Below are 25,021 nucleotides of genomic sequence, written 5' to 3' on the forward strand. Positions count from 1 at the left end.
TTTCTTTCTGATCATGCTCCTTGCCTTGGGCATGTGCATGCTTTCTACTTCCCCCCCAATACCTGGGTGCTTTTGAGTATCCTAATTTTCCAAAGAGATTCTCACTAGCATTTGCTCCCAGGCCTTTAGGTGGTCTTTTTTATGTTCAGTTGTAATCTTTTTGCCCCAGTCTTTTGCATCTGCTGGTTTTAAGTTTGACTTGCAATGTGTTCAAAAGCAATGCCTACCTCTTTTTTTTGAGTTAGGTGAAAAAAGAGATGAGCAGAGTGTGTCAGTCCTTCAAGTTAGAAAACGTTTGCAGAATAATTTGCAAATGTGGTCTGTTCTCCCTCTGGATCCCCCAAGTACTAGGCTCCCACACTGGGAATTGGCTTTTCTTTGCAAGACTGCTGCTGCACTGGGGAGGGGATAGGGTAAGGGCAAGTGAAAATGCCACAAGGCTTTCAAGCTGCTTTTCTCTATTCATTGTTTATTTGTTTTTTTGTAAATCTTTGACTGTTTTCCAGAGTTGTTTCGAAGTTGGTTTCAGTGTTTCTGTGAGAGGATGAAAATTTGGAGTTGTATATTCCACCACTCTGTTGATGTAATTTTGCTTTCTTTTTTAAAGAATTCTATTAATGATTTAATAGAATTAAATCTTATTTTATCTTCTTAAATTAAAATTATCCACTTGAAATTTTATTTATTTAAAATAGTTCCTGTGTATTTCTGTTTCACATCTTGAGTTTTCATTATCCAAAACATAATTTGAAAATATTACATAGAGAACCAAATATGGCCATTAAATTGTTAGATTGTAGATAAATTTACAATAATAGAGAAAATGGAAAATTACTAAAGGGTGGCCAAATGGCTCTGTTGGTTAGAACGCGAGCTCTCAACAAGGTTGCCGATTCAATTCTGGCATGAGATTGTGGGCTGCACCCCCTGCAACTAAGATTGAGGGACGAATGATGGGTCCTGGAAAAGCACACTGTTCCCCACTATTCCCTAATTTAGAAAGAAAAGAAAGGAAAAGAGAAAGGAAAGAAAAAGAGAGAGAGAGAGAGAGAGAGAGAGAGAGAGAGAGAGAGAGAGAGAGAGAGAGAGAGAGAGAGAGATACCTGATTCCTGAAATGAGATGATATCCTTAGTGTGGCTACTGTCTTCACAGATGATGCTGTCATTATGCTTTGCCTTCACTGCCTGTCAACGTATACATATACTTAATTCGTGGGGTTTTTTGAATCATTACTTTAAATGGGATTTTAAATGTAACTAAAATGTATCAGTAGTAATGCTAGCTAGTTCGTTTAAAAGGTACAAAAGGTTTTAGGTCTTTACGCTAAAATTTATGCCATCTTATCCTATCACAACTAAAATGTGGTTACCCATAGCTTTGTTTTCAGTAAGTTTGAACCAAATCTTTTTCCCCCTCTTATTATTAAATATTCATCACATACACTTGGTGACATTTCTCTTATCAATTCAGAAATAAACCCTTTTTTTTAATTATGTAATACTTTTCAGAACTCATACCTAGTGTGATGTGATCTTAAAACTTGATGTTTTTTCCATGTAAACTGAAGGCATAGTTGAGTACATGTGCTTATTCTGGTCCTTTTGAACCTAACCCAACTTAAAAGTCTCTGGTTCTCCCTTCATGAAGCAGATGTTTGTTCATAATATACACTATAGAAATCTATTATACACCTTTGTTTAGTGAGATTTCAACAGTGCACAGACAGATACTATAAATGCCCTTAGTTAAACATGACTGCAGTCAAAGCTAAAAAGGAGGTCCACAATTCGATTTTCTTGTTTTGAAATTTAGGTCACCATTACACATATTATTGGCTAAATAAGTTAGATACATGTATATTAGTGGGAAATACTATGCTCTTTGTATCCTCATATAAAGCAATATAACTACAAGTATTTTTTTTTCAAATCAGTCAGCTTATTTTAATTGTGAATGTTATGAACTCATTTTACCAAGTTAACCAACTAATGAGAAATGAATGTGTTAACTAAATTTCAAACTCTAATAGTCACAAGTAATTGATGCACTGTCTCTATAAATATATAATGTTGAACAATGGTGCACTATGTATAACACATAATATATATGTGATATGTTGTATATAATTTATGCATTTATTTAAAATTTGCTCAATAAATATAACCAGATTTTTTGATTGGTTAGTTTACATTAAATACTGAAATGCATTTAAAATCACAATGGTATTTTTAAAATGTACTCTATTAAATTACTTTTCAAGCAAATGAAAGGAAGTCTGTTATCTTAAAACACATTTAAATATTTGTGTTGTTTGATCATTCAAAGGTCTTTGTGTGAGATTAATGTGAGAGAGCGAGAGCGAGAGCAAGAAAGTTAGTTCTGAAAACTACCTGTGCATCCTTGTTGCAGTTACTGCTACGTAACTTAGTTCAAGAATCAGAATAGCAACTAAAAACATCATATTAAACTCTCTTGCACCCTCTGTTGTTATTTTTGGGGAACACTACACATACCTTCCCATGATTATTGATATTAGGCCTATTAAAATTTCTGATAAAATTAATACTTCATTTATTATACTTACCTCCAAATTAGATTGATAGTAAAATAATACTTGTTTTTAATTCTTGTTTCTTGTGTTGCAGATATGTTTTTATTGTATAACAGCTTACAAATGAAAGATGAGCCTTTCTGTTTGTCTTTGATTTTTCCTAGTTACCAGTTTTAAACCCCTCCAAATATTTCACACAAATGAGAGTCTCTATATACAATTTTCCAGAATTAAAAATTCTGTTGTTTGTTTCTTTTTTTGTAGAACTTTCAATTAATTGTCAGACAGTTTATTCCAAAATAAGAGTCTGGGATCGACCATATTAAAATTAAGAATTTATAACTGTAAGGAGCAGATGTTTTCATAAACATTTGCTATAATTAATTTCAACTAGAGGATTGAAGGAACAAAGCAGTTTTTCCCGCTTCAAAACTTTATAGCCTTTTCCTCATATAGCAAACTATGAAATCTTTTCTCAAATGTTGTTTAGAAAAATAGTTGTACGCCTTATTTGGCATGTTTTTGAGAAAGAAAAACTGCTTTTTTTTTGCTTTTTTACCATCCTTTGAAGATTACATGTGATATATGCATTTCAAAACAGGTATAAAATGAAGACCACTTTTGTAATATATTAAGATGACAAAACCTAGTGTTTAAAAAAACTAAGTCTCTAAATTATTTGAAGGATTTTATATCTGATCTGATAAATATCAGCAGAAGGCAAGAAATAGTCCATTGATGAGATTTTATGGTTAAATACATAAAATCATAACTAGTTTTAAAGGGAAAAAAGGTTCATATTTTTAATATATGATATAGTACTTATTCTGTGCTGATTATGGAGTGTTTCACAGGAAATGTCTGCAAGCTGTTAAATAACATGTGTTGTAGGAAATTTTCATTTATCAAGACAGAGTCTAATTTTCCTTAATTTTTTAAATTTATGTAATACCATTAATTTTTTAAAAAGAAAATGAAGTATGTTGAGAGAGTAATCTTATGGTACCCATGTTTTCAAAGAATTAACAAAATATACCCAGCTAGATTGATTTTAAACATTTAGTGTTTGGGGATTATTTTCTTCTATAATAATTGTCAACATTTTCAAATTCTGTAATCCGTTTTAGGTTTTTTGTTTAATTTAACAAAACTGAAAGTGCATTTTGCAAAAAGCGTAGAGTTTAAAGTTCAGTAAGTGAGCTCAACCCAGTTCTCATCCTTCTAAATACTTAGGTGCAGCTGCAAAGATTTTGAAGAGAACTAACATTCTTGACTAATCTGTCAACTATAAAATGTGCAAAGAAAAATAGGTAGCTGTCATTAAAATTACATTTCAGCTTTCAATAACCATTTAATGAGTAGCATAATTATATAAGTATGGTACCTTAAGTACTACACTCAATAATTAAAAATAATCTCATCTTTAAAGTGAAAGCTCTTTAATTACTATTTGACTTAACCAGGACCACTGTGATGATCTCCAATGGCACCTCAGTTTGTTCAAAGAGGATTAAAAGTATAAATTAAAATTGGATCTATCATCCAATTATTGAACTTTAAATTTCATAAAAATGAATATAGCCTGATGTTTGCAAGTACATTACAGGAATTAGGAATGTAAAATGTAATCAGATTCTAGTTTTTTTAATTTGTTTCTAAGAATAAATGATATGTTTTATAGTAGTATACCGTGGTTTCATAAAAACTATACTTTGAAGTATATATTTTAAAATTTAAGCTATTAAAATTAAATTTCTGTCAATAAGAATATATGTTTTATATTGTGACATTGGTAAGCATTTTTAACTTCTTTAGCAAGTTTATTTGGATTCTATAATCTTTAAACTGATAGGTATGAATTTGTTCTAAATCTGATTTTTATGAATATGCCAGTTTCTTGAATGTAAATGTGTTTTTAATGTTTGGTATTTCCTAGTGTGGCAGATGCTATTTGATGCTTTTTTTTTTTTCATTTGTTTTAAACTGTTGAACTTTTGACCAAAGTTAAAACCTAAAGGTTTAGAAAGAATATTAAAGTGTATTCAAAGCTCACTAGAATGCATTCTTCATCTCTACCTCCCAATTCTGCTTTCTCTTTTACCTCTCTGCTTAACAGATTCCTAGATAGTGGAGAACAGGGTTCTGGAAAGCATTCTGGGTCTGCTGTCTGCCTGCCTCCTTTGACTGTACCAGTGGTCAAGATGGGTGATCACTAACAAAAAGTTGCCCTTTGTTTATAAACATTAGTGTATGATTAAATGATTTATACATTTTGATTTGTCTGTGATTCATAACAAGCAAATGTCTGTACTGTACTTCATTTGTTCCTGTTAGCAATTGCTTCGGTAGTATTCCTATCCAAATTAGGAGCAGTGGTTCTGGGCTATATTTTAGCGTCAAAAAACATTTTTGGCCTAAAGGGCTCTGATTACAAAAGATATTTTGGAGAGGTAAAAGGGGTATTTGCTTTTTGACTCAATATACTGCTTAGAGCTGTCACACAGTAGCTTTTCAACTGAAATATTCAGTTTTATAATCTCCATTATTTCAGTGTTTTTAAATTTTTTTTCCAGGAGATTCAAATAAAAATGGAAGAAGAACAAGTTCTACTTTAGATTCTGATGGGACTTTTAATTCCTATAGGTAGGTGATGAATACAAAGATAAATAATATTATAAAATGATGTACAAAATACCTAATTTTACAGGATTCTAATTTTAGAGTAGTAAGGAGCTACAACCTGTACTTTAAAAATATGACAAATGTAAAAATTATTGTGGTACACAATTGCTCTGCAGACTTATTGAGTAATGGAAAATAACATTCTAAGTTCTTGAATAAATGGACTTTTTGTAGATATCTGTTGTTAACCTATAGTAGGATAATTAGAATGAATGTACATGTAGTATTAAGCTTCATTAAAATCCATTTTTGTTTTTGTTTTTCTAGTATATTTGCTATAGTACTAAAGGCTTCCTTTTGTTTAAGTTTCCTGCTAAAATGAAATGAGCATCTAAGAGAGTATAAAATGTAATCTGTTGTTACATTAAGTGCTGTTTGTTAATATCCCATTTGGCTCTTCAGCGAACAGGGCAGTTGCGTCTCAATTAGTGATTTTTAAAAAAGGATACATTAGTTAAGAAAACATGTATCTTATCTAGTCTTTTGTTAAGATTCTCCTTATAACTTGAATTTGCTTGAATAAGTGTTTATAGAATTTGTACCTTCGTAACAGAGAAACCTAGGAAGTAGAAAGATTAAAGTATTTCCATTAATATTTGAAAACGTATAAGCTGAACCAAAATGATATAAGAACTAGGTTTTCTTTTAGGGGAAAAAAAAGTACAGATTCAATAATACATTTTGGCATTATAGATAGCAATGCAGATAGATTCCTGAAGAAATACTTGAGTGGAGTACAGTGTCCTTATGGTTAACTAGTTCTGATACTTGTGTAATAACACTAGAAAATATATGCAAGAACCACTGTACACTTGGAAACTCATTTGAATATTAAGCTGTCACTCCTTTTATAATAAACACGGAATTTATGCTCAGAATCTTTATATTTTTATTTGAATACATATTCGTATCCCTAATTGGAACTGTGTCATTTGTTTGTTCAGATCCCAGGCAAGCTTTTTAACATCTAGAGTAAGGCCTCGTATACAGGAAGCATTTAATAAGAATGTGTTAAATGTGAAAGTTTTTACAATTTGTTTATGAATTCTAGAAATGAGATGGTAATTGAAACACTTGACATCTTTATTTTATACCAGTTGGGGTCTGTATAAATAATCAGTCGTTCAAGTGTCACAGATACTACAAAAGGCTTATGTTCCTTCCCATGGTGTTCTAGAGGTATTATCACAGCAGTAAAGCTTATGTGTTGCCCTTATATTTTCACTGTACCTGATAAAGGTTGGAATTCTCCAAATCCTTCTTTTAGTGCTGAAGTATGATATAAACTTGGAATTTGACATGTTAAATAATAGGTAGAATCCTACATCTGAACATGTTACAGCTGATCACACCAAAAAAAGGCGAATATAAAAGATAGTTAAGTAAATATTCATGATTTGGCATGTAACTGAGGAATATTAATATGTAATTTATGTGAAATCTTTGGTGGTAATATCATTATTAGATATAAATACAATAAATAACCAAGACAAAAAGATAATAAAGATGTATTTCAAAGGAAGGAAAATCTATTATGTGTATAAATTTTGTTGGTGAATTATATTTTACAATTACATTTGTAGTTTAGCTAATTATGGTAAATAATGGATATAATATAAAGTTAAGAGAAATGTTTTAATGTGAATTCACAGTATTATCTTGTAGTTTATTTTCTCCTTGAATAGTTTTAAGATTGATATATCTTAGTATTATTGAATGATAATTGTATTTTGAAAATGAACTACTAATGCAACTTTGCACAATAAATACTAATGTTGTTAACTAATATATTTTTAATCAATGCCTGTCAGTGTTGTAATGTTAGGATATTAATTTATTGTTGTGATTAAAAAGGCAAGATAAAAAGCTCAGGTAGAACAGTATATAAAAACAAGCTTTTAATAGTTGGCAGGCCAGTGCTGTTATTAAATAGTATTATAGTATTTAAGGTGTGAAATGAATATTTTTCTCCTCAGTAGGCAATATCTCTTACAATATAATGAGCTTACTGTGAATTTGACACTTGGGTTAAATGCAGAATTCATAGAAGCATAGCTCTGGGGTATATTTTCATATTAAGGTTAACTGATAAAATCTAGGAATTGTTGCAGAATCACACTAAAATAACAACAGAATTGTCAGTAAAATTAACTTTTGAAAATAAAAATTATTTTTCTCTTGCCATCATAGCCCTTTTAAACTAACTAGAAATAGGTTTTTGGTAAAGCGTGAATATTCCAACCCTCAACCATCCTAACAATTCTGCCTTTGTATTATTTAAACTGCTTCAGAAATCCTGACCTTCCTGCACAGTGAGACAGTTCTGGCTGGCAGCCTAGTATGAACATGCTCTCGCTTATATACTTGTATCCGGGATAATGATAGGCTTTAGTGTGTCATCTGTAAAATGGACATTATAATGTCTAAACTGCTTCCTTCTCACAACTATTTTAAAGACGAATTAGATAAAACTTATAAGATAAAGCCTTTTGAAAATCTAAATGCAGAGACATGGCATATTATTATTCTTGGTGCTTACCTACTGTAAATGGTCAGCTTTGTGGCTTTAGTCTTTATTTAACCCTCCAACAGGTGTATGCATCCTTTTATAGCATATGTTGAGGTTTTATTAACTTTTAAATTCAGTCTTGAATTAGTCACCTAAGTGTGTATCTTTCCATTATGTGTATTATTGTGATCTGAGATTTTCAGTTTCAAAAGGGTATATAGTCTGTTTTTTGTTGTTGTTGTTTTGTTTTTTGTTTGTTAATAATACCTAAACATAGTGAGTCAGTTCAAATCCTGACTCCAAATACTTTGGAGACTTTGGACAAGGTTTCCCGTCACTTTCCTCCCTCTGAAATGGCCATAATAAAAAACACTTGTGAGGAGCTAATGGGATAATGTCACATGGTAAATGCTGGAATGAATATGAGCTGCTTTTGTCTTCCAGTTGATGTCATTGCCCTTGTCATCCTCGTTAACTTTCTGGTAGTGTAGATTTTTTTTAGAGACACCAAAAGAAAGATTTAAAAATGTGTCTTATAGGAAAATGATTTTTATCTGTTAGCAGAGAGAACTAAGAACAAGCTTAACCTGAGGCTGGAAATTCTCAGTCTCTGATACTATATTCTACATTGCCTTTGTGTAACAAAATTGTACACACGGTAAAGATAAAAGGAAGATGTTTTACTATTAGTGTAAGTTCAGAGATGGGTTTTGGAATTTTGACAAATAAATTACGAAATTTAAAATCGATGGACCCTAACTATAGCTTTGTTAGGCTAATGCTCATAGATTTGTTTTTCATAGGCTAGGAGGTTTTACTTTGGATTTGTGTCTTTTGTGGTTTTTGCTTCATTGATTCAAGATAGAGTACAGTTGCACTTAACTCCTAAGGCACCAACCTTATGATTATCATAGATGGTGCCTGGGTAATAGACTAGATCTTGCTTTGGAACTTTTTGTTAAAATTTGATCGTATATTCCTAATTTGCGGGTGATGTGTTAAAATGGCAAATGAATAAGAATTGAGAAGATATTATTGGTTTATGCTTTATATACCAAGTTTTTAGAGACCAATTTTAATGTTTTCTGTCAGATTGTACGAGCTTTCTCTATTTCTTATCTAACCATTAAAACTGAGAGACCCCTTGTTGGGTATGAAAGAAAAGTAGTTTGCCAATTAGCAGTTTACAATAGATGTTTAACTAAGTGACTGTAGCACAAGGCCACATGGTAGAAAGAATATTGTCTCACTACTACCCCCACCCCTTGTTCCCAAGGGCAGCTGACCTTCTCCTCTCCAAAGAGGCGAGCCCCTTGCCAGCACATATGACTACAGACTATTACATTAATCTGTTTAGCTGTAGTACCAGCTGCTTGCATGTTTTTAATTATCTTATTAGATGGTAAAACAGTGACCTATGAAATAAATTGAAGGTGAACATTTTTAAATTTTCCTTTTTTTACCCTAAGTTTCTAAATATCTTTATTGATCAAGTTATAACTTTCTCTAAAAGTTCATAGGAAGTCTATCTGGTTTTTGAGTCAATGTAATGCTTTAAGTATAATGTCATAATTCCCAATATAGAAAATAACTTCATTTTTGTTTCATTAGGTTATATTTATATAGCCACAAATCCATGTTAAAATCCATTGGTTGATTTTCTAGATTCTGTATATACACTAGTAAATCATCTAGCCTGCTCTAATTATTCTTAGATTTTAATTGCACATGGTACCATTTTTGAGTATATTTCACCAAAATGTACTATTAGGAAAAATGTACTGTCTTCTAGATTTTGACAATGGATGCTTTTCAAATGAGACCTTGTAAATGAAGTGTTTGTTGACTCTATGAGACATAGTTCAAAATAATAACAACGAATGGTGGTTCAGTTACAAGTCAGAGCCAATAAATGAAGACTATAATAATTTAGTTATAAATCCTGGTGTTGAATTTAAAAACAATGGTAGTTGAATGCAGAAGGATTGCAAAATACTTATGTATGTCTGTTGAATTAGCAAAGCCTACAACTGGTATAAGAAGGTGACTTAAGACTTGAAACATTTATAAAGATCTTGAATACTTACAAACAACACATTGTATTTTTTAATTAAGAAATATTTGTACTTTTTGGCTTCTTATTTTCCCTTCGAAACAAATACTGTATTTCATATTTCAAAAGAACTTATGTTGAAGAAATAAAGGAAACATTTTCCCTTTCTATATTTTATTTTGTTTCTTTTAAGGAAAAAAATGTAAAAACCCACTTGGCTCTAACGTGATGGTGTTATAATTTCTTAACAGCGACCAGAGCTTCCAAAGTTGCCTCTTTTTCTCAATATCATACGTTCTATACCCCATAGAGTCAAAGCTGTTTAAGTTTAGTTGGTTTAGCTTTTTAAATCTAAAAGTTAAATATTTTTCTGAATAAGAAAAATACATTAATTTGAACTTACTTTAGTTATATAAATTTTGAAAAATAATAAGATTTCAAATTGTACCACAAAGATTTTTACGTATCCTCTTTATATGTAATATAATTTGAGAGGAAATAGGAAACATCCTTCTATCCTTTACATTTATTTTTGATATAATACCTTTTTCACATTTATTTTGATATTGTACCTTTTTCACATTTGAGATTCGTGATATGAGAAAGAGGGTCTCATATCTCTTGAAATAACAATAAAGCAGTGATTCAAAATACTACAGTAGAGCTAATAGGGCAAAAACATGCTTTGGATTTAAAATTCAGAAATCTGGGTTCTGGTTACACCCTTTGTATAAGTTTGTAAATCTGTTATTTTTAAGAATATGAAGTTGTAGAATAATTTGATTTGCTGAAAGTTATACTGTGTTAGTCCGTTCAGGCTGCTATAACAAAATACCAGAGACTGGGTAGGTTATAAATGAAAGAAATTTATTTCTCAACAATTCTGGGAGCTGGGAAGTTTAAAGGTGAAGGTGCTGGCAGATTGGGTATCTGTTGAGAGCCCACCTCCTAGTTCCTAGACAGAGTCTTTTCACTGTGTTCTCATGTGGCAGAAGAGGTGAGAGTTCGTTCTCTGGGGGCTTCTTTTGTAAGGGCACTAACACCATTCATGAGGGGTCTGCCCTCATGATTTAATCATCTCCCAAAGGCCCTACCTCCTCACATGATCACATTGGGTGTTAGGATTCAACATATGAATTTGGGGGGTGGGGGGCAGGGAAACACATTCAGTCCATGGCATATATGGAAGAAAATAGAGACCAGCCTGAATTCCCCATCCCACTCCATCACCTAAGGCCTTTCCATTTTAATTATTTTTTCCCCAGGACATCATAGCTTAGTAAGTAAAGGAGAAAGGAAGGCCTAGAATTAGGGTTACTTTCCTGATTCTTAGATCATTGTTTTTCTCACTTTGATGTGCTCCCTGTATTTGGTTGAGAATCTATATAATTATATGTCACAAACTCTTTAAGTTCTTAATAGATATATGGTTTAGGGAAACAATTTGAAAAAAGCACAGGGGTAGAAATAAAACTAAAGTTTATACCCTAGCTCCACCGCTTACTGATTGTGTGACCTTAGGCAATGGAATTAACCTCTGAATCCTAGTAACCTCGTTTATAAAATTGTAATATTAACAGCTCCTATATCATAGAGTCCTAGGGAGCGTACCTACAAATGTGTAGGACAGCCGGCCTGGTTACCTAACACGTAGTAAGTAACAAATACTAGTTTCTTCACCTTTCCTTTCTTTCTCCCTTTTCTAAAATTTTCTTTAAATTGTAATCAACTTTTTCACCTAACAGAGTTGTCTTTTGTTTCAGAAGAGTATTTTAAAAATTCAATACAGTTCTAAAGTGGCAATAAATGATATTTAAGGATCAAATCTATAGTTATCTATAAAAGATCAGATCTACAGATATCTATAGTTATCTATAGTTTATGTAAAGAATTTTTATAAAAGCCATGCTTACATTTAGTCTCACAAGCTCTTTATCAAGTATTACGTCTTGTTTCCATATTTGCTCAAGTAGCACCACAACCTTTATAATTAAATTATAATTTCAGAGAGCACAAAATACATAACCTTTGCATTTTCAAGAAACCAAAATCAGAACATTGCCTTTTATTCTCATCTCCATAGTAGAGCCACATTTGAGAGAAGAAATGAAAATCATATTTGAATGATGAATAAATACATCTTGAAGTAACTTGATTATTCTTTATGATGGTGGAACTGGTCAATATCTATGCCTCTTTATAATATACAATCTGTCTGAACTAATTATTGATGACTTATGGCTCTGGAAATGTGTTACTACCTTCCTTTTAAATAATTAACTGGTTTGTTTTCATATACAGTCACATGTCACATAACAATGTCTCAGTCAACGATGGACTGCATATAACAGTTGTCCCATAAGATGATAATAGAGCTAAAAATTCCTATTGCACAGTGACATCTTAGCCATTGTAGCACAAAACACTACTCACGTGTTGTGGTGATGCTTGGTGTAAACAAACCCACTGTGCTGCCAGTTGTATAAAAGTGCAGCACATACAATTAAGTACAGTACCTAATACTGGAAAATGATAATAAGTGACCATGTAACTGGTTTATGTATTTAGTATAGAATACTTATCATTACTTAGAGTGTACTCTTTCTATTTATTTTTAAAAAAAAAGTTTGCTGTAAAATAGTATGCCATGTTATGCCAGCGGCAGCCTCATACATTCCATGCATCATTTTCTCTTTGCTTGATTTAATCTCATTTTGTTTTATTCATCCTGGCCCCTAAGCATACAAAATGTACTGCTAGTGTTGCCAATAAGAGGCCACATTGAGTGATTGACCTGGAAATGAAATTAAAAGTGATTAAAGACGACAAAGGTGGAAAATCAGTGATGGTTATTGCTTGCCAGTCAGGCATGTCCCATTCCACCGTAGCTGTGATCTGGAAGAACAAGAACAAAGTGATGGAGGCTGTTACAGGATCTGCTTCATTGAAGCCAATGAAACCAACAAAAATTCAAGAAGGGCCTGTATCAGACATGGAGAAATTTCTAATGACCTAGATTGAAGACCAGACACAGAAGCACATTTTTCTCAACACCATGACAATCATTGCCAAAGGATTTGTTAGCGATGTTGAAAGAAAAGGCTTACCTGACCATGATGTTGAATTTACTGCTCGTTCTGGATGGCTTCAACAAGTCAAGAATCGTTTCTTATTACATAATGTGAAAGTGAGTGATGAGTCTGTGAGTGCTGTTGTGAAGGTAGCTTAAGACTTTTTGGAAACTCTGGATAAGCTGATTGTGGAGGAAAATTACTTGCCAGAGTAAATATTCGATATGGATGAAACCTCTCTGTTCTGAAAACAGATTTGTGAAAGGACTTTCATCCATAAGGAGGCCAGGTCGATGACAGACTTCAAGGCGTTTAAGGACTGGATAACAGCTTTGCTTGGAGGCAATGTTGCAGGCTCCAAATTCACACCTTTTGTTATCTTGGGCAGTGAGAATCCAAGGGCTTTCAAGCATGTCAATAAGCACACACTGCCCATGTCTTGCAGAGTAATAAGAAGTCATGGATGGAAACTAATATAAAATATTGAATGGCAACTGTAATTTAAAAAATAAATAAATGAATATATATATATATATGGTCATGGGATGTAAAATATAGCACATATAGCACATGGAATATAGTCACTGGTATTGTAATACCTGTGTACAGTGTCAGAGGGGTAGTAGACATGGTGGGGTCATCACTTTGTGAGGGGTGTAAATGTCTAATCATGTTGTTTTATACACCTGGAACGACTACTACTAATAATAATAATAATGTCATGGATGACCCAGTTCCTCTTCCAAGATGCCATCCTAAATTGCTAAGCCATTAAAATGGAGAAGTATTATTTGAAGAATAAAATAGCTTTCAAGATTTTGCTTATTATTGATAATGCTCCCGTACATCCTCCTTTTATTGGTGATTTTTTTCCCAATATTAAAGTGGTGTTTCTCCCTCCAAAAACCACCTCTGTGATCTAACCAATGGATCAAGAAGTTTTAGCAGTTTTTAAGGCCTACTACCTGAGGATGACCGTTGCCCAGGCTACTGCTCAGGAAGACACTGATGCTATTCCTGAAGGATTACACCATCGATGACTGCATCAAGACCCTTGCTTGTAGTTGGGGTGATGTCTCCAAGGAGTGTATGAATGGCATCTAAAAGAAGACACTTCAGAGGATTTGTCAAGGGTGAGGAGGCTGCAAAAATCAACAAGGCTGTGGTTGAACCTGGCGTGGAGGAGGATGACATTGAAAACCCCCTAGTGGTGGTTCCTGAGGTACTGACTAATGAGTTGTTAAACAAGATCAGGAACTGATAGCTGAAGAAGAGATAAGAAAAAGGATACTGCAGGAGAAGCAAAAGAAGAAGAACCCCCAAGAAATTTCACAGTGAGGGGTTTAGCAGAGTTTTGCAAACCTCAACAAGCTCCTTAAAAAGTTTGAAAACAAGACCTCAACACTGAAAGATTTTCATTAAAGGCATGTCCGTGGGTGGATTATTTGCATATAATATCTGAGGAATAAAAGAAACAAACCAAGCAAACCACTGTGGACATATTTCTGAAGAGTGGCACCTCCTGAAGAAGAGCCCCAGGCAGGTCCTTCAGGAGTGTTCCAGACGAAGGCATTGCTGTCATAGGAGATGACAGCTCCATGCGTGTTACTATCTGAAGACCTTCCAGTGGGACGAGATGTGGAGGTGGAGACAGTGATATCATGATCCTGACCCAGTGTAGGTCTAGGCTAATGTATGTCTTTGTCTTAGTTCTTATCAAAAAGTGAAAAATAATATAAAATAAAATAATTAAATAGAAAAGCTTATAGAATTATAGAAAAGGATATAAAAGAAGAAAATATTCTTGTACAGAAGTACAATATGTGTTTAAGCTAAGTATTATTATACAAAAGAGTCAAAAAGTTAAAAAAAATAAAGTTTATACGTAAAAAAATTACAGTAGGCTAAGGTTAATTTATAATTGAAGAAAGAAATACATTTTAATAAATTTAGTGTACCCTAATTGTATACAGTATTTATAAAGTCTAAGTGGGGTACAATAATGGCCTTTACATTCACTCACCACTCACTCACTGACTCACCCAGAGCAACTTCCAGTCCTGCAAGCTCCATTCATGGTAAGTGCCCTATACAGGTGGACCATTTTTTTAAATCTCTTATATTGTATTTTATGGTACCTTTTCTATGTTTAGATACATTTAGAAATATAAATACTTACCCCTGTGTTATAGTTGCCTACAGTATTCAGTACAGTAACATTCTGTACAGGTTTGTAGCCATGCAGCCTAGGTGTGCAGGAGTTTGTAGCATCTGGGTTTGTGTACGTGCACTGTATGATGTTTGCACAATGAGGAAATAGCCTGAGGATGCATTTCTCAGAACATATCCCCATCATTAAGTGACACATGACTGTGTAACCTTAAATCAATATAACCCAAGCTGACTTAAGCATACATGTTAGAGTTCCTTTCTCTATCCAGAAGCCACTTCAAGCCCTTTATGTTACTTGTAGCTAGGCTTTCGGGGAGATTTTGGGGTTTTTTTCATATTTGTTTATTTACACTGTCAGCTGCAAGCTCCAGTCATCTAAAAACTGTAAATGTTTATCTTTGAAAAGACAGGCATACATTTGAAATATGAGGATAAACAGCTGTGAGTCAGGCAGCCCCGAGAGTCCCTTTCCCTGGACACACTTCTGTTTTCCCCACTGGCCCCAGTTGAATGTGCCCACTGTCAGCCCTGGGAGTTTTTGTAAATGATTTTGTTAACATGAGGATGCTGGGCTTTCTAGGTATGGTAGTGAAATCGACAAAATTAAATATTTTGTCGGTGATGTTGAAGTGTGTTGCTGGATCTATAATTTGAGAAAATAATGCATAGAATTAGGGTTTAAACTTGGAAAGTTATATGAGGTGTGACACTAAAGTTCACGAACTCATCCTAGAAAAAGTGCTACCTACCTCATTGCTGAATATCACTGTGGTCACCTTCCAAGTACTCCCCTTGGGAAGCTATGCACCGACGCCAGCACCTAGTCCACCCTTCAAAGCAATTTTGGAACTCTTTCTGGAATGACCATCAGAGCAGTCGCCGTATTTCCCTTGATGTCCTGAATGTCATCAAAATGTCTTCCTTTCAATATTTCCTTAATTTCTAGTAGAGAAAGAAGTCTTTGGGGGCCAGATCAGGTGAGTAGGGACGGTGCTCCAATACGGTTATTTGTTTACTGGCTAAAAACTCCCTCCCAGACAGTGCCATGTGAGCTAGTGCATTGTTGTGATGTAAGGGCCATGAATTATTGGCGAAAAGTTCAGGTTGTCTAACTTTTTCACGCAGCCTTTTTAGCACTTCCAAATAGTAAACTTAGTTAACTGTTTGTCCAGTTGGTACAAATTCATAATGAATACTCCCTCTGGTATAAAAAAAAAAAGGCTAGTAACATCATTGCAACAAGTTCGCAAACTTAATTGTCAGACTTTGTATATCTTTTTCAAATTTTACAAATAGCTTGCTTTTTATATATTGGTCTGCTTTATAGTTATATTGTTAGCTCTGTATAATGCTTAATTTCTGACTTTTAATTTGATGGACAGTTTGTAACTTTCAAAGACATAGTTTAAGGGTGAAATATTCATAGAATATTTTAACAGAAATTGATATTCAATATTTGTCTATTTTCTATATCAGGTTTACCTTACCTTTTGGGAAAACATGTCAGTAGTTAATAATCCAATTTTTCACTTTATATTTAATCCAGAGCTTTATATAAGTGCTTCTGTGACGTGTGGGGGATGTGTGTATTTTGGGGGGGGGGGGGCGGTTCAAGAGAGATAAGGTATCTCAATCATTCTGCAAATCTTTATTGTAGATTCATTTATAGGCAGGCCAGTGTACTAAACCTCCAAAACCCAAAGAGGAATAAAACAGATCCTGCCTCTGGTGTCCTCATGGTTTAGGAGGGAAGACAAACATGGAAGGAACTAACATAGATGATGACAGGTGTTACAATGGGGACATTTTACTAGCAACTAGAGGAATACCAGATGGGGTAGTTAAAACTCAGGGGTGGAGTGGTGGGTGGTAAGCAGGAAGATATGTTTGCTAGACATTGTAGAGAGACAGGAGTTTTCTGTGAGGTAAACAATATGAACAAAGACAATCTTCATTTTCTACTCTTCAGCAATACATTCCTTTTTTTTTTTTTTGCACTATTAGAATGGGAAGATTCGATTGGCCTTGTGTTTGTCAGTGACAAAATTATGTCCTTGCTTCTAAAGATAGCTAAAATGACTTACACAACATATGTGTGTGTGTGTGTGTGTGTATCTATTTAATTGTGGTGACATCATTATTTTGTGTGAACTGCTATTTCGTGCAAAGTTTTAGGTTTCAGTATATCATAGATGTTTGATATATTTGAATCAATGATCAAAAACTTTAACTGGGACTTGAAAAATGTATCTTTAAGTCGCACAAAATTACAGAAAGTAGTAGATAATAATACAATTGAGAATGAATTTTACTTGTCTAGAAATATGGGGAAAATTGATAAAGAAGCTATGGAATAAAATAGACTGCTAATGAAGAAATATTTGAAATTTAAAAGACGTCCTAGTACTATCTGAACATATGGACATAGATTTCTTTCCATGATTATAGATGCAATGTTCTGAGATAGATATAGAAGTAGTTTATAGTCTGGTTGACATATTCTCAAGGACTCTCAAAGATTGTATTTCGAGCTACTGTTCAGATTAGGAAAGTAATTCAGATGACATACCCAAGTCTCTCAACCCATTTGAAGTAAAACAGGATAATTCAACACCATCTCTTAATTCTCATTACAAGTTTTTAATGTGCTTCTAGATCTTGAAGTTCCCTTGAGCAGGAGAGTTTTGCTATCACTGAACCAGGCACAGACCTCTCGTTATTTTGATTTTGTTCAATCCACAGTAATAAATTTATAAGCTCTGCGGTATTTACTGTTGTTTCCTTGACCTCCCCACCTTACCATGGGGTCACAGCCAGAGGCTGCTTCTGCCCTTTGTATTCTAACTGTGTATGTAGGTTAAACAGGGACTGTTTTTCCAGTGAGAGATTTGGGAGAGGGTGGAGGGAGTGGGATAAGTAAATAAAACCAGAGTGGTCTGTTTGGCATTTTTAATACTGCCCGCATCCCTGGGGGCAGTTTCTCCCACTGCCACCTGTGTTGCTAATGGACCCTAGAAAAGGAACCCCGTTTTCCTGCCTCTATATCGCTAGGTGCCATTCCTAATCATAATATTTTTAAAGACTTTAGAAAAAAATTTGAACTTTCTTATGGTGCTAATTTTAAATTTTATAGTAACATTCCATGTTTCCATAAATGGAAACATCTCATGGATTCATATAAAGATGTCTGTGGCCATATAATTAAATTTTATGTGGCATGCATTTGGGAATATCTGAATTACTGAACAGCAAATAACAAAAGGCCTTTTTATGAAGTCAGGACTTAGATTGGGTTCTTCTGAAGTAGATGAATTTCCAAATATACAATTTCAGCAGTGGAGAATACTTTTACCCAACACAAGATTTTTTTATGACATGTGATTTCATTTGGGCAAGGAAGTCATGAGAAAATGGTTCATCTTCCACTATAATGCAGAGCAACTGTTTAAAAAAAAAAAAAAAAACAGTAATAAAAATACTACTCCCACTGTCTTTCTAGCCTACATGGGAAGCAGAGTGCAGACTCCACATGGGTCTCTACCCGAGTTCTTCATTTTAATGTTTTTCCCACCCCTCACCCTCAAAACTGGTGTCAAGAAAAGGGATTTTCCCCCCTCTTCTTTCGATACACAGTAACACATCAGTTATTTAGAGGTCAAATTTATAATAGTGTCCACCAATTAGAATATAGTCGTACAGAAACTTAGAAATAGGTGGAAAATATTCGATTGGCCGCCAAGATGTTTGTTCATTAACGTATAGGAGAGCCCATTCACCCTTATCCTGCTTCCACCACATCTTCTCGTTTTTTTTAATTAAAAAAGATTGTGATAGTTTGTGATATTGAAATAGGGAAGCTAGAATGTATAACAGTTTAAAGTCTAGTTTGTTGTCTTTATTTTTAAAAAGACGATCTGAGCAAATGACAGACGTGTACAGATTTAGAATTTTTAAAACCTAACATGTAATCATTACACACATTGGTAGCTGATAGCCTGACAAGGATGGTCATGAGAGAAATGCCACTAAAAACAGCACGGGAAACTCTAAAAACAAAGCAGTGTGGAGTTATTTCATATAGCGGCAAATAGCTATGCATTTTCCAAATATGTCCTACATCTGGACAAAAATTCCTTTAAGTCTTGGAAATGTTTTGATGTTCTGAACATTTTGTGTTGAGAAAAAAAAAAAATCACTTATATGGCATACATTGGCCTTTCATCATGCTGGGTAAATGAGGCATTCAAGCAATTTTTTTTTAATTGGTGAGTTTTTTCCTTTCTAATTATTAATGAGTGAGCTTTTCTAGAAGTCCTTGGGTTGGGGATATTAATATTTTCTTACCTTTTCAGAGGCCCATGTGAAATTGTTTGCCCAGGCACATTAATCCAAACAAATTATAATCTACATATTGATTTTAAACTAAAGTTTATTTTTATCATACGGCCCATTGATCTTCCTTTAAAATTCCCATTACCTCAATCTTTGAGTCAATCTGTTGCTGAGTATGGTTATATTAGGCTTGTGATCCAAATCTTCTGTCTGGTTTCTAGCCTTGATCATTTTTCTTTTAAGTTGATTTTTTTTTTTTTTTTAAAGATTTTATTGGGGAAGGGGTACAGGACTTTATTGGGAAACAGTATGTACTTCCAGGCCTTTTTTCCAAGTCAAGTTGTTGTCCTTTCAATCTTAGTTGTGGAGGGTGCCGTTCAGCTTCAAGTTGTTGTCCTTTCAGTCTTAGTTGTGGAGGGCGCAGCTCAGCTCCAGGTCCAGTTGCCGTTTCTAGTTGCAGGGGGCGCAGCCCACCATCCCTTGCGGGACTTGAGGAATCGAACTGGCAACCTTGTGGTTGAGAGCCCACATTCCAGTCAACTGAGCCATCCGGGAGGCAGCTCAGCTCAAGGTGCTGTGTTCAATCTTAGTTGCAGGGGGCGCTGCCCACCATCCCTTGTGGGACTCCAGGAGTTGAGATGGCAACCATGTGGTTGAGAGCCCACTGGGCCATGTGGGAATCGAACCGGCAGCCTTCAGAGTTAGGAGCATGGAGCACTAACCACCTGAGCCACCGGGCCAGCCCTAGCCTTGATCATTTTTGATAACTTATAGATGTATCACTGTCATCACTAAAGATTTGCTTTCCTAACTTTTATGTGTGTGTGTATGAGAGAAGAGGGAGGTGGTTCAAAGTGGGGCAGAGAGTGGTGGTAGTGACAGAAGCACAGACAGGGAGAGGCAGTGAGATAGAAACAAAAAAGATTAACATAACTTGTGGCATCTACATCTGATCTTATCAGTAGCACCATTCATTGATGACATACTGTTACATCTCTCATGGAATCACCTTGATATTTTTCACCACTTATGCTATTTAACTTTTAACATATATCTGTCTTCTTTCCCCAATAACACTGTATATGAATATGTATTGTGTATATTTATCTTTATATCCCTTGAACTTTCATAGTTGTTATTTTAAAAATTGAATGTATATGTGTATAGTTCATCATCTTTAAAACACTTTGAAGTTTGCTGTCCAATATGAGAACCACTAGCCACATGATGCTATTTAATTTTATGTTGAAATTAATTGAAATAAAATATGTGGGTCCTCGGTTGCAGTAGTCATGCTTCACCTGCTTAGTAAGTAGTCACTTGTGATTAGTGATTACCGTATTGGACAGTCACATACACAACATTCCTGTCGTCCCAGAAAGTTCTGTTGGATAGTGTTCATCTAGAAGTTATCGAATGAATGATCAATTCAGTTAAAATATAATCCATTTAAGAGAGAGCATTTCAAGGGTACATTTATTTCTATATGTGCAATAACCTATAAGTCAGTCCAGCCTTAGAAACTATGCTTTAAGAGATGGGATTGACTTTTAATTAGGGTATCAGGTTTTGCTGAATAAATTCCTATTTCTAAATTACTGGAAAATAATTTGATCTCAATTCTGTATTTGCCTTACAGTGTTGCTTGCGTTATAGACTATGTGGCAAATTCCTTATTGTATAGAAAGTTAGGCATCAAGCTCATGCTAGTTTCTATAAATATTAGGTTGGTCCAAAAGTAATTGCGAGTTTGCAATTATTTTTAACCTTTTAAACCGCAATTACTTTTGCACCAACCTGATGTCAAGCTACACGAGGTGGGATGGGAATGGAAGCAGGTGGGGGAGGTCTGCAGGGAGGTGTCTCAAGGAAGGGCATTGTCCTTTATTAATTATATAAAACACATCAGTACACCGTGGAAGATAAAAGCTATTTATTTCAGACAACTTCATAGAGATTGTCAGCTACAGGATCCTTTTCTCACCTCATTTCTAAACGCTGATCCTTCAATTAGTAATATAATGATCTTTATTATGTGCTTAAGTTTTATAACCTCATGATATAGCTTTTCTTGGTTCTTTTTCTAAAAGTATGTTGGGTGTGTTTACCTACTTTAATCTGACCCTGAATTTAAAAGCTCTTAAAAAACTACATTTTGAAGAAAATAATACATATTTTCTTGTCTTTTTTAAAAAGAATATTCTACCTGTCAGTGCAAAATTGTTGCTAACTTTGTTCCTCGTGTCCTTGTGTATATTGAGGTGGGGGCTCAAGATTTCTTGGTTCAGAGTTAAGTCCAAACCTGAATCAAATCATCATAAGTTACTTTTAACAAACCTCCAGACACGGAACTGTTTGTTGCCTTTGTTTCAGCGGAGCCTCATCATATGAGAACATATTTCACCCAGACATATGAAGAAATCCATTTTAAGCTTGTGAACAATTGTGCACTCTATTTTTATATTTACTTATGTATGTAAGTGGTAAGCCCTGATGTTTCATTATAGAGGGAAGAAAGCTTTAAATAAAAGTAAGTTTTTAAAAATTCCTGATAGAGGAAGCAAAAAAGCCAGTACAGTTTCTAATTGCCTTTTAGAGTCTCTGAGTTCCCTCATTACCTGTGATTTAAGCTAAAAATGAGGTAATTATAGCTAACATCAGTGTTTATCTGGTTGATCTTGGCACCTGCAGTCCTAATGTTGTAGCTTACCCATATCTGGTGCCACACTTCGCTGTCTGACGCTGACATACCTAATTTACACTTCTCATATTTCCATTGATTTTTGCTTTACATGTTCCCTTTTCTGTTCGAATGGTATTTTTAAAATCATACCTTTAAAATGGGATACAGTTACATACTCTTTTACACGGAATATTGGAATTATGATACAGTCGTTTCATTAATAGTAAGGTTTAATTAGTATGTTTCTCTGCAGATTAGAAACAGATGAAAAATCCATTGTTTCCTTTTTCCTTTGCATTTATTTGCTAAAGCAAATACGATTATAATTAATAGGGCAAGTTTTCAAATATCAGCACTCACTTTAAGATTATGCAATTGTATAAACCTTTTTGCATCAGGTTCCGTTTTCCTATCTTGCACTTCCTCCTCACCTTCAAATGTTCCACGTATCTAACTCTGATCTGACCCTGCTTAAGCATCGCCTGATGTTGTTGCCCTGGCCTTCAGTTACTGTTACTATAGTCAGATCTCAAAAATGAGTTAATCCTGGTTGACTGGCCAACCTTGTAAACTGCGTGGTCACCTCTGAGAACTCCTTTACCTCACATCCTCCTGTGACACTTCCCTGACATCCAGGAACGTGTGTCCTCCCTCTTTCTTCTATTACCTGCGACTTGTTGAGCTTCCCCAGAGTGATAATTCCTTCTCTGCATTCAGCAACTTCATTATCAGTAAAAACCCAAGTAGCTCTTCTTAACCAAGTATTGCAGATCCTAAGTACTAGACTCTGTGTGTAGTCTCTGAGCTCTTTACAATTACTGTAGTTGTTTGGGTTTCTTAAGTTAGCCCCATAAGACACATTCTTCCCTGTCCAGATAATGCTTGAAAATGGGCTAGAAGCCATCATATAAAATATACAATATAAAATGTTTTCTCGAGTGCATCGTCATTTGGTACAACAATTCAGAAATTGTCTAGTCCAGAATTGCCACACAATTAAGTCACTTATGCATTATTTAGGTTACAAAAGTACTTAAACAATTATATTTAGAAGGTTTTAACTAGTTTCATACTAATTTTATGTGTGTATCTTGGGAAAATACTACCTTACAATACACAATTTGATATAAATATTTCCTTATGATCATCAGCTATATTTATTCACTGCATATTCTAGTTGATTTCTGTTAAAAAGAAAAGGAAAAACTATGGTCGGAGGCTTACTTACCTAAGAAAGTTTTCATAGAGGGAAGGCAACAATTGCTACAAAAGTTGATTTCATTTACTTAGAAATGTGATCAGCGCCCATGGCTGACATTTTAATCAGTCACAGTGTTATCTCAGGAGCACAGAGGTGAGCTCAGAATCCTTCTCAACACAGTGCTTCCAAGGTACCACTATGAATTAGTATGAGAAATGAAACCAGCTCATCTCCTCTCCTCCCTACTGAGATGCTGGTGGTTTTCAGGTACCCAGTGCCTGCAAGGCAGAGTAGTTGCCACTGGATGGCACTGGTGCTGTGTCAAGAGAGCCCTCAAGGCCCAGATATCTCATCTGCTGTGTTTAAGGCATTTACACATTTAAATGTCCCAAGTTGTTCCTAACCACTCACAGCAGCTGTTGACTTACCTTCCCAGACCAAGTGGTGAAAAATTTTCTCTCTGCCCTTGGACTCGATGTTCACAAACGAAAAATCTAAGGAAGAAAGTTTAAGGGCACATTTCTATCTTGCCTTGTTGCCAGAGGCCGTGCTTGTCTTTGTTGTCTGGAGTATCCTGTGCCCGTTCAGTGTGGTCTTCCACCTTATTCCAGGAAGATACTTTTCCCAGTTCTCATTGCTTTTTTCCCTTAACAAAGTATTTAGTTTTCCTGAGCCTTAGTTAGCTTCCTCATATATAAAGAGGGTTAAAAATACACACCCTTGGGAGGGTTGTTTTAGAAAGGTTAAAAGTGATGTGTCTAAAATATTGTGTATTATGACATGGATTTTTTAAGCATTTTCATAGCATTATTGCCAGATTTTTGCTATTAACAGCCACCCGATATTTTTTTTTTTTAGGTAAGACAAAGTTTAGTAACTACCTTTCATTTATTTATTATTAATTAAACTGAGAAATTCTACCACTGATGCCTCAGTACTTATTGTTTTCCCATGTCTCACCTGCATTCAGTAGCCCAGCTCCCCTCACAGGGCTGACTGACCTTTTCAACATTTCTCCCTTTAGTGTCTGTTGAACCTCTGACAGTTCAGTTCTTGGACGTAGCATTTCAGTGTCTATGGTGCTATTATTTCTTATTTTCTATACTGAGTTTTAATTTTTAGGTGTAAAAGTATTTTTCCCTCCTCTTAATACCAGAGTGTGTTGCCTTAATCGTATCATCATCAGTTTGCACGTACATCTACTCCCTTAACTTCATGCTTTTCAAAAACCAGCTCTGAGTGTTGAGCACATAGGAGGCACTAAATAAATGTGTATTGTACACACACTGTATCAGTTTATTAATAAAACACTCTTCCATAGACAAGAAAGACAATTCATAGATCACGTTGTGGCTTTTCTGTTGCTCTGTTGTGAGAGCTCTTCACCACTTTGAGATGTTATTCCTTAATTGGAACTATAAGTACCCATGAATACATTTAAATGATTGTGGATTTCAGAGATAATGTTTCCATTTCACATGCCTCAGTCCCCTTTTCTCTTTACCAACACTGTAATCAAGGCACAGGATCTTATTTAAGCTAACAAATGATTATCCTTCATTACGTAAGTGGTATGTAACTTGGCCTTAGAAGGCTGCTTAACTTGACAAAATGGCAGTGCATCTAGCCACCAGCTGCGTCTGCTTGCACAGTGTCTTGGTACTTTTGAATAGAAGCTGATTTTGGAAGAGTCTTGGGGAGTCATTGCCTCACACTTCCTTCTCTTGTCTGGGACATACTGGTGTTTTCAGGCCATGGAACTGCGT

General features: G+C 34.6%; 1 protein-coding gene across 2 annotated transcripts in view; it reads left to right on the forward strand.

The window, feature by feature from the left end:
• The window catches only part of TBC1D5 (TBC1 domain family member 5), a 490,620-nt gene that overhangs the window by 243,498 nt on the left and 222,101 nt on the right, over window positions 1–25,021 (forward strand). For both annotated transcript variants that reach the window (XM_019726007.3, XM_074312797.2), the window contains exon 5: window positions 5,126–5,195. In XM_019726007.3, the coding sequence (XP_019581566.3) occupies window positions 5,126–5,195 (70 nt within the window). The remainder of the gene's footprint in view (window positions 1–5,125; window positions 5,196–25,021) is intronic.

The sequence above is a fragment of the Rhinolophus sinicus genome, chromosome 5 (genome assembly GCF_057876585.1).
Source record: "Rhinolophus sinicus isolate RSI-liver-muscle chromosome 5, RSI-T2T, whole genome shotgun sequence".
Classification (NCBI taxonomy): Eukaryota; Metazoa; Chordata; class Mammalia; order Chiroptera; family Rhinolophidae; genus Rhinolophus; species Rhinolophus sinicus.